We start from the raw sequence: 14696 nt of genomic DNA, 5'->3' as shown, positions 1-14696 counted from the left end.
CTTATTGTTGTAGCAGCAGAATCAACGAGTTTCCTGGTGAACTTTGATCACCTTTCATCAAAGCTTTTTTTGTAGAAAGAAAGAAAGAAAGAAAGAGCGAGCAACCATCTTGAATGGACAGCATAACTTGAGATCTTGAAAATGTCAAGGTATTAAGAGTAACAGTAGTCTGGAGAAATCCCATGAATACTGTTGACACCTTTTAAATGAGGATTTTTGTGCATAACATAAAATAAATTTGTGCGTTACAAGTAGACTTCAACTTTTCACAGTGGTCACCCTTACCTACTGTTTTAGGAGATCCTGATTAGAGGGGCCATGATTTGGCTAACACTTGGGGGAGATTGGGGATGTGGACTTGTGAATTTCATTAAGTTGGAAGTCAGGAGGAGGTCAGGAGGTCTTGCTCCCATCTTTTCCTCATATTTCGAGCTTTGGTAGACTTCGGGGTATTCATATTATTGTAAATTGCTTTGGGATGCTCCATGGGAAGTGATTCATAAATGAAAATAATAATAAGTTGGTTACCATTTTTAGACCTGCAATAATCATATGCTAAACTGGATGACTAAAACCAACAAACCAATTCAAGGTCTATAGACTTCGCTAAATGGACTCACTCAACAGTAATTGTACTCACAGCTTCAGGAATGCGAGTGGCACTGTGGTCTAAACCACTGAGCCTCTTGGGCTTGCTGATCGGAAGGTCGGCAGTTCGAATCCATGTGACAGTGGTGAGCTCCCGTTGCTCTGTCCCAGCTTCTGCCAACCTACAGTTCAAAAGTACACCAGTGCAAGTAGATAAATAGGTATCATTGTGGAGGGAGGGGAATGGCGTTTCCATGCGCTTTGGCTTCCATCACGGTGTTCCATTGCGCCAGTAGCGATTTAGTCATGATCCACATGACCCAGAAAGCTGTCTGTGGACAAACGCCAGCTCCCTCAACCTGAAACGAGATGAGTGCTGCAACCCCATACTCCTTTGACTGGACTTAACCATCCAGGGTCCTTTACCTTTACCTTCTACCTTACTCAAAGCTTCATACAGTGTTTGGTGTTAGTCCAAATCCAGCCCTCAGGTAGTACCATCTGCTCCTATTTCCTATAGGGGTAGTCATGTGTTCTGCTTTCCAAAGGATGATCCTCTATTTGAAAGGCCTTCCATTCTAAGCCCAGTTTAAAGACAAAGAATCATAAGAGGGGATAGAGTTTTGAAGTTGCCTGTTAACAGACCTGAACAGCTGATTGATCAGGCACATAGGTCATGCAATCACAGCTTTTCCCACAAAGCATTTCTGTTTAAATTATAGTAATTATTTCTGAATCTGCATCTGTGCATATGATAAATTTGTGCCCTCATTAATTGGTGATGTGTTTCCTCTTTTGGGGAGAACCATAAGTGGCCATACTAATTTGCTAATTTTAATAGAGGAAGCAGGAGAGAGGGATAGCAATGACTGTGACCGTGAGAATTCAGAGAACCACCTTGGTCCAGGATACAACAACTACTCCCCAATCATTCTCCACTCCATCCTCAAAGTGCACCTGCTTCATCTGAAGATTTCAGTTTTCCTTAGCAAAGAATATGTGAGGCGCCAGCTTGCTCCAAATCAGCTAACTTTAGAAGTCTCTTCTGTATGATTTGCCATCAAGCAAACCGATCACAGAAATGCAAGGACTTTCAGCAAGCGAGACTCTTAATGTATTTGGCTGCAATCCTGTGAAAGCTAAAGTCTCCTTAAATCCCGTTGATTTCTACAATATTTAAGTACTCTGTGAGCAGTATTGCTGACATTAAGATTAATGAGGACCTACCCCATGTAAACGGCGTTTCCGTGTGCTGCGCTGGTGCCGGCTCGCCAGAGCAGCGATGTCACGCTGGCCACGTGACCCGGAAGTGTCTCTGGACAGCGCTGGCTCCCGGTCTCTTAAGTGAGATGAGCGCACAACCCTAGAGTCGGACACAACTGGCCCGTACGGGCAGGGGTACCTTTACCTTTACCTTTACCCCATGTAACAGCTTCTTCCCCTTCAATATTCCATAACTCTGTAATGCTGTTGAGTGTCTCCTATTTCCATTCTTGCTGCAAAACATTTCTGGGACTCAGAATCTTATCCAGAGCCACTGTGCGCATTGGATGGCGATAACAATCCTAAAACTCATTGCTTGTTCTTCATGGTGTTTTAAGAAGCACATAAATGTAATCTTCTGATGGCAACATCCAGGATGAGCGGGAAAGCATTTAATCAGATGGGCGTAATCTCCAAGGGAAGCAACTGCTCGGTTTTTAATTCCGCATTTTCCCTTCGCCGAAAACTTTTTGCGTGAATGTTGTTTATGTAGAATTTATATGAAGCCAGGGTTTTGGAAATCAGCTTTAATATTTACTCCTAGGGAGAGAAAAAAATGGAATCATTAGCGAGCATGCATAATTAATGAATAAATTATCTGAGTTTTCCCCCACCCTTTGTTTTCCTCCAGGTATAAGGAAATGCTAGATCTAGTGACATCACCCAGCTTGACTGTAAATAGAGAACACCCTGACATTCTGAAGCTTAACCTTTCTAACACTTATGCCACGGTTCCAGATGACATAGAAGGTAAGCTGACAGTTCTTGTTCATGGTTTATTAACTTTAGACGCCTAGCCATGGGTGTGTGTGTAGAGTAGGGGGGTGGAACCAGAGCAAACAGGCATATGGCCTTGGCTTGTATGAATCAGGGCTTGGACTTTTGCCCTTAAATGCATCAGTCCAAACCTACTGGATTTCATATTGATTGCATTGGCAGTGATTTCAGTTTTGTGATTCTGTTTTGGATGGGGAAGACGTTCGGACGGTGCTGCAGCTTAATGATGGGATGTAAGATTTGCATGCATACGAGGCTCCAGGTTCAATTTTCTCTTCTTTCCCATAGCATTTCCTTTTAAAATACAAGGAAGGGAAGGAAATCAACCCAGGTACTGCAGTGGTGCTAACATTTGGGGTTGACAACAGTGCGCCAAGATGAACCATTGGTCCAATAAGGGTTATTTTCAATGTTGCTTTTGTTTCCTTGTACCTTTTGAAGCACTTAGAGGAAGCAGCAGTGTCAGAATAGTCAGCATGGATGTGAGCAATTGATAGACCAGCTTCAAAGTGCTTTCCTGGTTGCACATGCTAGGTGTGGGTCTGTCTGTTTTGATACTACCCTGGCTTGTGGCCGTTTTCTCCTATCTGACCTACTTGCATCTTTAATGACAGGATTGCCACCTAGATTCTTTTATATTTTCTAATTGAACTTAGAAAGGAAATGGGCTTGAAGAGTGTATTTTGCTCACCTTGGTCCTAATCTTTCCGATTTGGGCCTTGGGCTTTATAAGGTAAGACCCCTGGATGACGCAGGTGGCGCTGTGGGTTAAACCACAGAGCCTAGGACTTGCTGATCAGAAGGTCAGCGGTTTGAATCCCCATGACAGGGTGAGCTCCCATTGTTCGGTCCCTGCTCCTGCCAACCTGGCAGTTCGAAATCACAAAGTGCAAGTAGATAAATAGGTACCACTCCGGTGGGAAGGTAAACGGCATTTCTGTGTGCTGCTTTGGTTCACCAGAAGTGGCTTAGTCATGCTGGCCACATGACCCGGAAGCTGTACGCCGGCTCCCTCAGCCAATAAGGCGAGATGAGCACCACAACCCCAGAGTCGCCCACGACTGGACCTAATGGTCAGGGGTCCCTTTACCTTTAAAGGACCCCTGGATGGTTAAGTCCAGTCAAAGGTGACTATGGGTGCGGCGCTCATCTCGCTTTCAGGCCGAGGGAGCCAGCATTTGTCCACAGACAGCTTTCCGGGTCATGTGGCCAGCATGACTAAATCGCTACTGGTGCAACCGAACACTGTGATGGAAGCCAGAGTGCATGGACACGTTGTTTACCTTCCCACCACAGTGGTACCTATTTATCTACTCACACTGGCATGCTTTCAAACTACTAGGATTGGCAGGAGCTGGGACAGAACAATGGGAGCTCACCACGTTGCAGAGATTCGAACCACCGACCTTGCGATTGACAAGCCCAAGAGGCTCATTGGTTTAGACCACAGCGCCACCCGCTCCAAATGTCCCTATTTACAAGGAATGGTTCCGATTTTGTAGTTCTCTTTCCCCTGGTAATACACAGGTCCTAACTTTTATTTTGGGGGACACGTTTGCATGCCTTTTTGGAAAAGGCATGTTGACCTCCATGCACTAGTGGTTCCTCAGTTTTAGTTCCCTTACTGCAGGTCTCTAAATGTTAAATCTCAGTGTGTTCACGTGCATGCAAAGACACATGCGCCTAAAAACAAAATCTGAGTGCACTGCTTCATTGTTATCCACACCTTCCTCTTCTTTCCAGCTTGTAAAATACTGATGAAAGCGTTTCAGTTTTCATCTGTCCTGTTGTGTGTAGCTGGATCCATTGTTGGCTTAAACATCCCTATACCTGCTCGCCGCTGCCTTTCTCGCAGTGTGTAATTCGGGAGTGGGGAACGCACAATTCGTGCAAGGAGTGGTCCCCTTCTTTTCACCCGTGAAGTGTTGGAGGGTGTGCTGCTGTCGCTGCTTTGGTGTTTTAAAGAGCGAAAAGCAGATGCTGACACTGTTATCATTGCAGAATGCTTATTCCCCCCCCCACACACACCCCTCTCACACACTGTCAAATCTGTGGTCTGAAGTTTCCAACTTGGCAGGTACTGAGGGGTGCATTCTTTTGGTAGTTGAGGTTAGGGGATGGAAAATTATCTGCCTTTCCCAATTCCCATCTTCTCCCTTCACTTGGACAGTATGAAGAAGAAGGGGGGGTGGGGAGAGAATGTTTAAATCTGTTTTTAAAATTATTGGCGGATGATGCCGCTGAACTAGTTTTCGCTAGTACAATTCCAGCTATTGTTTGCTGCGGTCCGGCCTCGGCAATCTTCCTTTTGGAGCGCGGCTGGCAGAAGGCACTAGCTTATTAACTGTAGTGATTAACCCTTCGCTTGCAGCATCTTTCTTGGGGCTTCTGGGACGCTTAGCAGGCAGGCTCTTGGAGGTGCCAGAGGCAAACCTTGCCAGATGCTAGGATGTGAGCTGGAGAAGCTGTGCCTCCCAGTAGGACCCCATGGGTTTTCTGAGGGTCAAACTACACCAGTTGCATTTAATGCATAGCCTGGGGGTGTTGTGTTTGCTTTTTCGTCTTCCTCAGAGGTTAGTGCAGAGCCCCAAACTGGTGCAGAACCAGGAAATGGAACATTTTAATCTTTCCTCCCACCTACCTCTGCATTGCACTGTTCCAGTCCACAATTGTGTGGACCAGGAAAGCAAAGGTATACCCACTCCCACCCCACCCCCACCCCCCGGCCATTGTAGTCCCCAGTACCCAACCCTGATGCCATCCATGCACTGGGGTGGAATGTCTGAAGCGGGCTGCTTGCTATATTTGTGTGGGTTCCCCATGTGGTTTTAGAACCCGGCATGATTAGGGTTCTAAATCGTACAGGCAGAGCCTATACAGACCCAGACCCTAAGGGACACAACAAGGGTGTGTGGCAGCAATCACAGACTTATTCTCCCCCCTAAAAAAGACAAACAGCCTTGCAGAATTTTAATTGCATGAGGTATTGAACTGCTAAACAGTGCTATGGAGTAAAAAAAAAAATCATTTTAAAAAACTTTTTAGAAATGTTTTGTTGAAATTAAAATAGCTGAAAGGGATTATGAATAAATAAAGATGGATATGGCAACAACAACAGAAATCAGAGGCTGATCAGGTATAAAAAGATGAAGCAATTGCCAATTTAAATAACATCGAAAATTGATCCATGCTAATGCTAAATGGGCTTGATCAGTAAATTGGCTAAAACATTTACAATTTAAATTCACATATTTAGTAAGATTGTAAGCTTTTATTTCGTATTCTGTGCTTTATCTTATTGGTTTTCCATATGAAACTTTTTTTAAAAAAATATTATACTTCTTGGTTAAGGGGATGTATCTCTATCGGTTACTGAAGTTGTATTTTTGTTTTATACTTAATAAAGTTAAACAAAAGGTGAGCGCAGAGAATAGAGAGCGAATAATGCAATAGCCTATTCATAACATTGGATTCTGTATTGTGTGAATCAAACACAGGGGTGTGCGCACAAGCCCTGGCCTCAGTTTCCCCATTCACAACAGCTCCACTCCAGCCTATCTGATATCAATGCCTGAGAAAGGATTCAAAGTACGATGAGGTTAGTGTGCTGGGAACCCTAATAAGGCATTTGGAATCTTCTTTCAGACCTTTCCTCTCAACACATTAAGGCCTGAAGTTGAGCTTGCACATGTGGGACTGTTGTATGCATGTCCCTGACCCCTCCCCTCTTCAAGCCCACATGCCCCCGCCTGAAGAGGACTGATGGAAATGAGAGACATGTGAAATTTTAGTATATTCTGGTCATTCAGTCCAGGAACTTTGCTCTCACACTGAAAAATGAAAGGCTAACTGATAACTGATGGATTTCTATAGGTGAGGCACTGTTTAATTCCAAGTAATGATAAAAAGACATTAAAGCATCAAAGGGGAATGAAATCATACTCAGAGAATAATTTTCATGTCAGAATGAGCAAAGTATACAGAAATCCTCTGCAGAAACATGCGCCAGATATTTTGGAAATGTTCTCGCAGGCTTTACAGAATAACAATATTACGTGAACCCATAGGATTCTTTCTTTATATTTTCAATGTATTTGCATATTTCATTAAATAAAACATGCCGGAGATGTTTAATTCACTATCTTATGAATTGCTGAATAAACTGAAGGTTGTCTCATCTTAGACGACTTCCTAATGAGGACAGTCCTCTTCTGGCTATGGGGGCACATCCTGCTCGGTCATTGTTCACTCGCCTCATACTATTGAGAGCACAGTAATGTGTACATATTTTTCCTTTAATGTGTGCAAGAAGGTGCAGAACCTTCTGTTTTCAGATATGTTACAATGCTGTGTTCCACATAACACCTTCTGGAATGACTCTGTTTGATGGGGGTTCTCTGGACCTCACACAGCGTGGGAATGTCTTCCCCTCCTAAGGCTGTTTTGGTGTTCAGTTCCACCATGCGATTAGAATTGCGCAAACATCTATAAACGTTCATTGCGCGGAGTTCTACATTGCACCAAGGTTTCACACGTACAGCAGGCTCCCTCCCCACTGCCAGTGTTCTTCCTCCAACATGTAGTGGGTGGTGGAACTGACAACACGATGAAGGGGACTCAGCTGTCACATTCCCACTCTCACCTCACGCAAGGCGAAGAATGCAAAATTTGATTTCTGGCCTTGACTGACACTTCAAAAGACTCCTGCCCCCATGCAGTAGCTTGCAATATTGTATTTTTATATTGTGAACCGCCCTGAGATCTATGGGCATAGGGCACATTATAATTGTTATTTTTATTGTTTCATTGTTAAAACCGTGTTTATGGAAGACAATCTTACTAGGCTAGGAGTGATCCCCAAAGAAGAGAAGAAGACACATTTTTAATAATAATAATAGGTTGCTATGGATCCAGTATTAGGTGGTGCTGTTGCTCATGGTGAAAGTATCTAGATTTTAAAGGAATATATTGTAAATACATAATAATAATTAATAATAATAATTTATACCATGCCCATCTGGCTGGGTTTCCTTAGCTTCTAGCCCTTACATTGCATAGTAAAGATGCAAATCAATGTGGCAATGGATGCTAAAGGCTAGAAACCAAAAATCAATCTGAACATATGCATCCTGATAAATATATTTGGCTTTTGAGCTACAAATACTAGTAGTCATGAGTACAGTTGCTGGAGAGGGGTGGTATGGCCCTACCAGCCTCCCATGAGTTGTAAAATAGGTTAACTAGGGGTTCTGAGGTTTCCCTTGTGAGATTCTTTGTGGTTCTTGGATGAAGGTCATCGGACACCAGTGACCCAGTGAAGTTCTGCTTCCCTTGAAAATGCTTCTTTGTTATCCTGGCACTTTCTCCTTTCTGGTTTTGCTAAATGGCTTGCCAAATGTTGATTTTCTATCAGTGTGTCACCTTCCTGAAAGGAGCATGGACCCAGGATATCCTTCACTTTCCTCCTAGCTTTTGGTACTTCCTTTATTTCGGGACCAATCATCCAGAATTTGAAGTCTTTCATGCGTCGCATTGCTTTCATGGCATAGGCTGCTGAAGTCACTCCACATGAAAATAACTCAGGTCAATGTAGCTTTCTTCCCTTCCCTTCTAACCACAATTTAGAGTCCCCACTCCCTGAGCCCACACAGTGCATGAAGCACAGTGATAGATATCCACAGATATCTGCTCTTCGTGCATTCATAGACTGTAGTCAATGAAAATTTATTCCACTTGTTTATAATGTACTGCAAGAGTCTCTGTTGTTTTAATTGCTGCAGACTAAGGAGGCTGTTCCACTGGAAAGTATAGTTGATATTATTTATTGTGTTAATTCTCTTTTGTAGGCAACTCCAAAGCTGCGCCTCAGCGTTCTCTGCACCTCTACACTACAAAGTAAGAGTGCCTGACTGAATCTGTGATTGCTGTCAAAATAAGTGTATTATTTCTAGGGTTTTCACCAAGAATAAGAACTCTTAGGCTGTAATCTTAAGCTTACCTTGAAGTAAGTCCAACTGAACTCAGCAGGACTTGCTTCTGAGTAGACATGCCTAGATTTGTGCCGCTAGTTGATTACAGCACAACCCTAACCATGTTTACTCAAAAGTAAGCACCAGGACGCGGGTGGCGCTGTGGGTAAAACCTCAGCGCCTAGGACTTGCCGATTGCATGGTTGGCGGTTTGAATCCCCGCGGCGGGGTGAGCTCCCGTCGTTCGGTCCCAGCTCCTGCCCACCTAGCAGTTCGAAAGCACCCTTAAGTGCAAGTAGATAAATAGGTACCGCTTTATAGCGGGAAGGTAAACTGCGTTTCCGTGTGCTGCTCTGGTGCCGGTTCGCCAGAGCAGCTTTGTCACGCTGGCCATGTGACCCGGAAGTGTCTCCGGACAGCACTGGCTCCCGGCCTCTAGAGTGAGATGAGCGCACAACCCTAGAGTCTGTCAAGACTGTCCCGTACGGGCAGGGGTACCTTTACCTAAGCTCTATTTAATTCAGTGGGGCTTGCTCCCAGGTAAGTAAGGTTAAGCTTGCAGCCTTAAACATGTGTACAAATCTGCATAATAACTCTGAAAAATAATACTTTTGTTTTTCAATATTGCCGGCACATTATAGCCAACACCAGATTAGAAGAAACATTCCCCTTTCTTCTCGTTCACATAGAAGAGAATTCCTCTAAATTGATGCTCCTGTGTTACTCAGCAGTCATGATGTTCGCATGAAAGCCAAGGGGTGTGCTTGGAAGCCCAGTTCATGGTTTGGAATCCAAACCATGGTTAGCAGTCACAAACCATGGTTTTGCATGATGTCTGAGCTGAGCTGTTTTTAGTGTTACAATAACAATCGCGTCAAATTTTGCAAAAAGCAAGCATGAACGTGTACTGCAAAAAAGCAGGGTTGCATTATATCACAACTATTTAGCTCAGTACAGTCTTATACTGACTAGAAACAGTTCCCCCGTGGTTTCAGGCAAGGGGGACATACCCCATAGGCTTGCTGCAGTTCCTTTGATTGTTCAGAAAGGAGTGATTTGAAATAATCGTTTAAAAGCATGCTTTAGCAGAATACTATATATAAATTTTCAAGTCAACTAGAAGTTCACTGTCGAAGTCATCCATGGTTTGTCCTAATTTCTCCCTCTTTCTTTTGAATAGGCATTATCCCCATATAGTAACAGTCCCATCTTTTCCAACGATGGCCACATATGGACAGACTCAGTATAGTGCAGGAATCCAGCAAACCTCTGGTTATACTGCATATCCACCGCCGGGCCAACCTTATGGAATACCTTCCTACAGTGAGTAGTGCGCTAGCTGTTTCATTTTTATTTTCAGTAATAAGAAACTACAGTACATGTTGTGTAGAGCTGGGTTGGAAACCTAATGGGAGTTGTGGCTGCCTAGATGTTAGTTGGCACCACTGTCTGTTCCTCACCTCTGGTTTATAGGTGCTTGCTTCATTTTACAAATGTCCGGACAACAACTGTAATTTTTCAAGAGTATCAGCAGCTGTTAGGGTGGCTGTTTCATTGGTTGAAGTGCATAAGTCTTTCTCTGTCGTTCAGTAGAGCAGAGAAGCACATTCAGCTGTACAGTGGTACCTCAGGTTAAGTACTTAATTCGTTCCGGAGGTTCATTCTTAACCTGAAACTGTTCTTAACCTGAAGACCACTTCATCCTGAAGCAAAGTTCTTAACCTGAGGTAATATTTCTGGGTTAGCAGAGTCTGTAACCTGAAGCGTATGTAACCCAAAGTACCACTGTACTGTACCTTGTGTGTGCATGCATGAACACTGGTCGCATTGCCAGAGGGTGCTGTGAGTGATGTTTGAAGCATGGCCATTGGTTAGATCTCTTTCACCTTTCACTGAATGCATGGGTCAGATCATCTGAAAAGAGACACAGAACAAACATTATCTTGGTATAAGGACTAGGAGAAGAAAAATCAAAATGCAGGGTGCCATCAGTTACTGCTATTAAGCTGAAGGGGGAAGCAGACAGTATCTTCTGACTATGTCAACACATATGCTCTGAAGCATAGGTGGTCGATCAGCTTATTTAAGGAAGACGTTCTTGCATGTTAAGAGGGTAGGGTTAGACAAATTGGTCCCCATTCCCTGTTAAGTAGTGGTATGGGATACTGGTGGCATGGAATATTTGTAATCTGAGTTACTGGGGGACGTATTCCGAGCACAATTCAAAGTATTGGTGCTGACCTTTAAAGCCCTAAATGGCCTCGGTCCAGTATACCTGAAGGAGTGTCTCCACCCCCATCGTTCTGCCCGGACACTGAGGTCCAGCTCCAAGGGCCTTCTGGCGGTTCCCTCACTGCGAGAAGTTACAGGTAACCAGGCAGAGGGCCTTCTTGGTAGTGGCACCCGCCCTGTGGAAGCCCTCCCACCAGATGTCAAAGAGAAGAACAACTACCAGACTTTTAGAAGACATCTGAAGGCAGCCCAGTTTAGGGAAGTTTTTAATGTTTAACAGACCACTGTATTTTATTATTTTGTTGGAAGCCGCCCAGAGTGGCTGGGGAAACCCAGCCAGATGGGCAGGGTATAAATAATAATAATAATAATAATTTGTTCAGTAGTTGGCTAGCCAAGAGATCTGTGCCTGGAGTGGGACAGCTGCATATTCCTGCATTGCGGGGGGTTGGGCTGGATGATCCCCCAAGGTCCCTTCCAACTCTACAATTATATGATTCTATATAGAGATTCTATATAAAGCACAGCAAACTCTAGTCTAGATGATGGCACTACTTATATTTTACATACACATGCAGTGTGCATTTTCAGACATACAGTGTAGCAAAATTAATAGAGAGCAGATGTTTGTTTTGAGACCCTGCCTTACTGTTTTCAGCAGCTGAGAGCCTGTGTGCTCACAGCATAGAACAGCCATGCTTCATCCTGTACAAACAGAGATTGTGTTAGATGTATTTGGAAGGCTGAGATCTCCTTTTGTTTTCTCAGTGGAACTTCCCGTTCGTGGAGTAATGTGCATGATTTTTTCAGCGTGTAAAGGGCATAGTGTGTGTGTGTGGGGGGGGGGGGTTTAAGACAAAATCACAGAAACAGCCAAAAAGCTGGAATGTGGAATGCACTGCATGATAAAATAACTTTGGGTGTAGTAAAATTAGTACTTGCAGTAGCAGTTCAGAAGAGTGGAAATGGAAGACAAAACACTGAACCAGCATCTAAAACACTTCTTGTAGACTTTTGCTGTTTGTTGTCATAGCTGGAAGTAGCATTTGCATGATCTGATCCAAGCACACAAACTTTGAGTAGATCAGAACTTGGCTAGTACTGAATAACTGGAGATTACCATGCAGGAGAACTGGTGCGATACCTGAGCAACCAGCGGACTCAGGATGAGGATTCTGGGTCATAATGCATTATGCAGTCTAGCAGTGGGAAAGAAACAAAGGGGGGGATGAGTATTATTATTATTATTTAGTTAATTTATGCAGGCAACTCCCAATTTACGCAGGGGTTATGTTTCAAGGCACCGCATGTATTAGTGAAACACTATTGGAAAAAAGCTTCAGGCGCACCGTTCTGCCCCTGCCCTGACCATTTCTGTGATGTTTTGGGGTCACTTCCTGGTTTGGTGCAATGCGCTCATTTGCAGTCATGCACATATCTGATGCGCCTAAAATAGTCGCTGCCTGTATAACAAGCTTCATCCACGGGTGGTTTTTACAACATAAAAACACAAGATGCATGACATAATAATAAAAACAATACACTGGTACCTTGGGTTAAGGACTTAATTCGTTCCAAAGGTCAGTTCTTAACCTGAAACTGTTCTTAACCTGAAGCACCACTTTAGCTAATGGGGCCTCCCGCTGCTGCCGTGCCGTGTTCTCATCCTGAAGCAAAGTTCTTAACCCGAGGTGCTATTTCTGGGTTAGCGGAATCTGTAACCTGAAGCGTATGTAACCCAAGGTACCACTGTAAATGAGTACATGGGAGGACTAGCACACACACATGTGATAATAACAGGCAAGGTTCCTGCGTGCTCACTGGGTGCTGGGGGTTAATGCTGGACAACATGCTTCACTTAACACATGAAAGACACCTGAGCTTTACTTACTTAGAAGCTCAAAAGACTTGGATCCCACTTGGACCATCTCCAAACTGCGGTGCCTCTGGTACACGCAATCTTCTACTTGTCTCTTTTGACTGAGAGAGGAAGAGAGGCAAAAGCTTCTGCTTTCACTTATTTATAGGTTGGGTTTTTTTTAAGCAAATACATCATCCTTTGTTTTCCTCTGTGTACAGTCTCACTGTTTCCAACTTAGATGTTTTTATTAGATAATATTTTGGTATTTTGAAAGAGCCAAACCATGGTTTTGATATTTTGGTTAACTTTAAACTAAAGAGAGTTGGAATAAAACAGTGTTCCTAGGGGGAAATCGTACTTCAGTCAAAAGTGAGCACAAAGGCTTTTGACTTCTTGAATGCAGGAAGGAAGAGAAGGGGAGGAGGTGTGCATAACCCTGAGGCTTACTGCAGCTCATTTGTGATCGGTCGAAACCATGGTTTAGAAGAACGTTGGAACGATGTGGGCTTTCATTTACGGCTTCACCAGAAAGATACTTATTTTTTGCTTATTGGGAACTGGAGCCAGGATCAGGCGTAAAAAAACATGTAAACCCAACAAATTCCATTTACTATGTACATGGAATCACAGAATTGCGGAGTTGGAAAGGACCTAGAAGAATCATCTAGTCCAACCCCCCTGCAACGCAGGACTACGCAGGAATTGAACCTGCAACCTTGGCGTTATCAGCACCACGTTCTAACCAGCTAAACTATCCAGGCTCCATTGGACTACATGTTAAGTCATAAGAATGTAAGAAGGGTCTGCTGAATGAGGCCAATGGCCCATCTAGCTTTCACAGTGGCTAACCAGATGTCAGTGGGAAGTCTGCAAATAGGACTTGAGCACAAGAGTATTTTCCTCTCCTATGGTTTCCAGCAACTGGTACCAAGTACTATGCATAGGTCCCAGATATCTGAATTCAGAGTTAACGTCTGAGGCAAATTCCCCGCGTGGCTTTCGCAGGACAGATTCTGTAGGGCATCGTGGGAAGCAGTAACTCATTCAGAAATTCAAAATGTATTATATATTCTAGGCCCCTGAACCTCTCGCTGATGCTTTTGAAAGCATAAGAGTGCTTTCACGAATGATGTAAGAAATGAATTTCGTTCCTGATGCATCCTGAATGGGATGCGGAATGCAGGAGTCATTCAATGTCTCTTCTGATAAGGGTGATCTGTACATTCCATTTATTAACAACAACACCAAAAATTAAAGTCTAGTTCTTTTGGGTATTGTTTATGAGAAGGCCATCGCAGTCCACATCAGATAACAGAAACGTAATATTTGAGGCTTGTTTTTGCAAGTCTTTCTCAGAGTCTTAATTCCTTTATCATCCATTGCATCTCATGACTTAAAGAATGTTTGGGGTAAATGTCAATTTTATATCACCATCCCTTACTTAAAAAAAATAAAAATGCCTGATTTGCCGGATGTGAACATCTCCAGGCATAGAGACCTGCGTTTATAACACTAAACTCTAACAAGGCAAGCAGAGAAATCTTTAGGTTTGGTTTCCTAGATCTCGTTTATGTGTTGTATTAGCTGGTTAGAAGCCAAGACAAATGCTGAACAGTTGCCATTGTTAACAGCAGGTGAAAACCAGGCCATTGGCTACTGGCTGCTGTCTTCAGGGCATACATGAGTCAGCCCCACATGCTGTTTATAAATCCTGTAGATTACCTATTTTGCATCTTCCGAACAATGGTCTCCCCTCTTCCCCCCTCCCCCTCCCCCCCAGGCTGGCTAGTTCTCCATGTGATACTCTAGATTTTGAAAAATCCCACCTGGCAGTCAACCAAGAACAATGAAGTACTATTGTTTTTCTGGCTCGAAAATAAAACTATCCCAGGTTCGTAGACAAAACGGAGAAGTACGTGGAAATTAATTGGGTGCCAAGTTATTTCTCTGTCTGACAACAGACTTCCTGAAAAAGCATGTCACTGAAGATTAACTGTGGCCAGGGC

The 14696-nt window shown here is 43.6% G+C and overlaps 1 protein-coding gene across 2 annotated transcripts in view; it reads left to right on the top strand.

Annotated features, from left to right (window-relative positions):
- The window catches only part of EYA2 (EYA transcriptional coactivator and phosphatase 2), a 133739-nt gene that overhangs the window by 44522 nt on the left and 74521 nt on the right, over positions 1 to 14696 (top strand). For both annotated transcript variants that reach the window (XM_079979451.1, XM_079979452.1), the window contains exons 2-4: positions 2483 to 2601; positions 8475 to 8523; positions 9778 to 9920. In XM_079979451.1, coding sequence (XP_079835577.1) covers positions 2493 to 2601; positions 8475 to 8523; positions 9778 to 9920 — 301 coding nt within the window. In that variant the 5' untranslated portion in view covers positions 2483 to 2492. The remainder of the gene's footprint in view (positions 1 to 2482; positions 2602 to 8474; positions 8524 to 9777; positions 9921 to 14696) is intronic.

Source organism: Podarcis cretensis (assembly GCF_951804945.1).
Source record: "Podarcis cretensis genome assembly, chromosome: 6".
NCBI classification, from domain to species: domain Eukaryota; kingdom Metazoa; phylum Chordata; class Lepidosauria; order Squamata; family Lacertidae; genus Podarcis; species Podarcis cretensis.
Note: the sequence above shows the minus strand (reverse complement) of the source record. Positions and strands in the feature narration are given on the sequence as shown.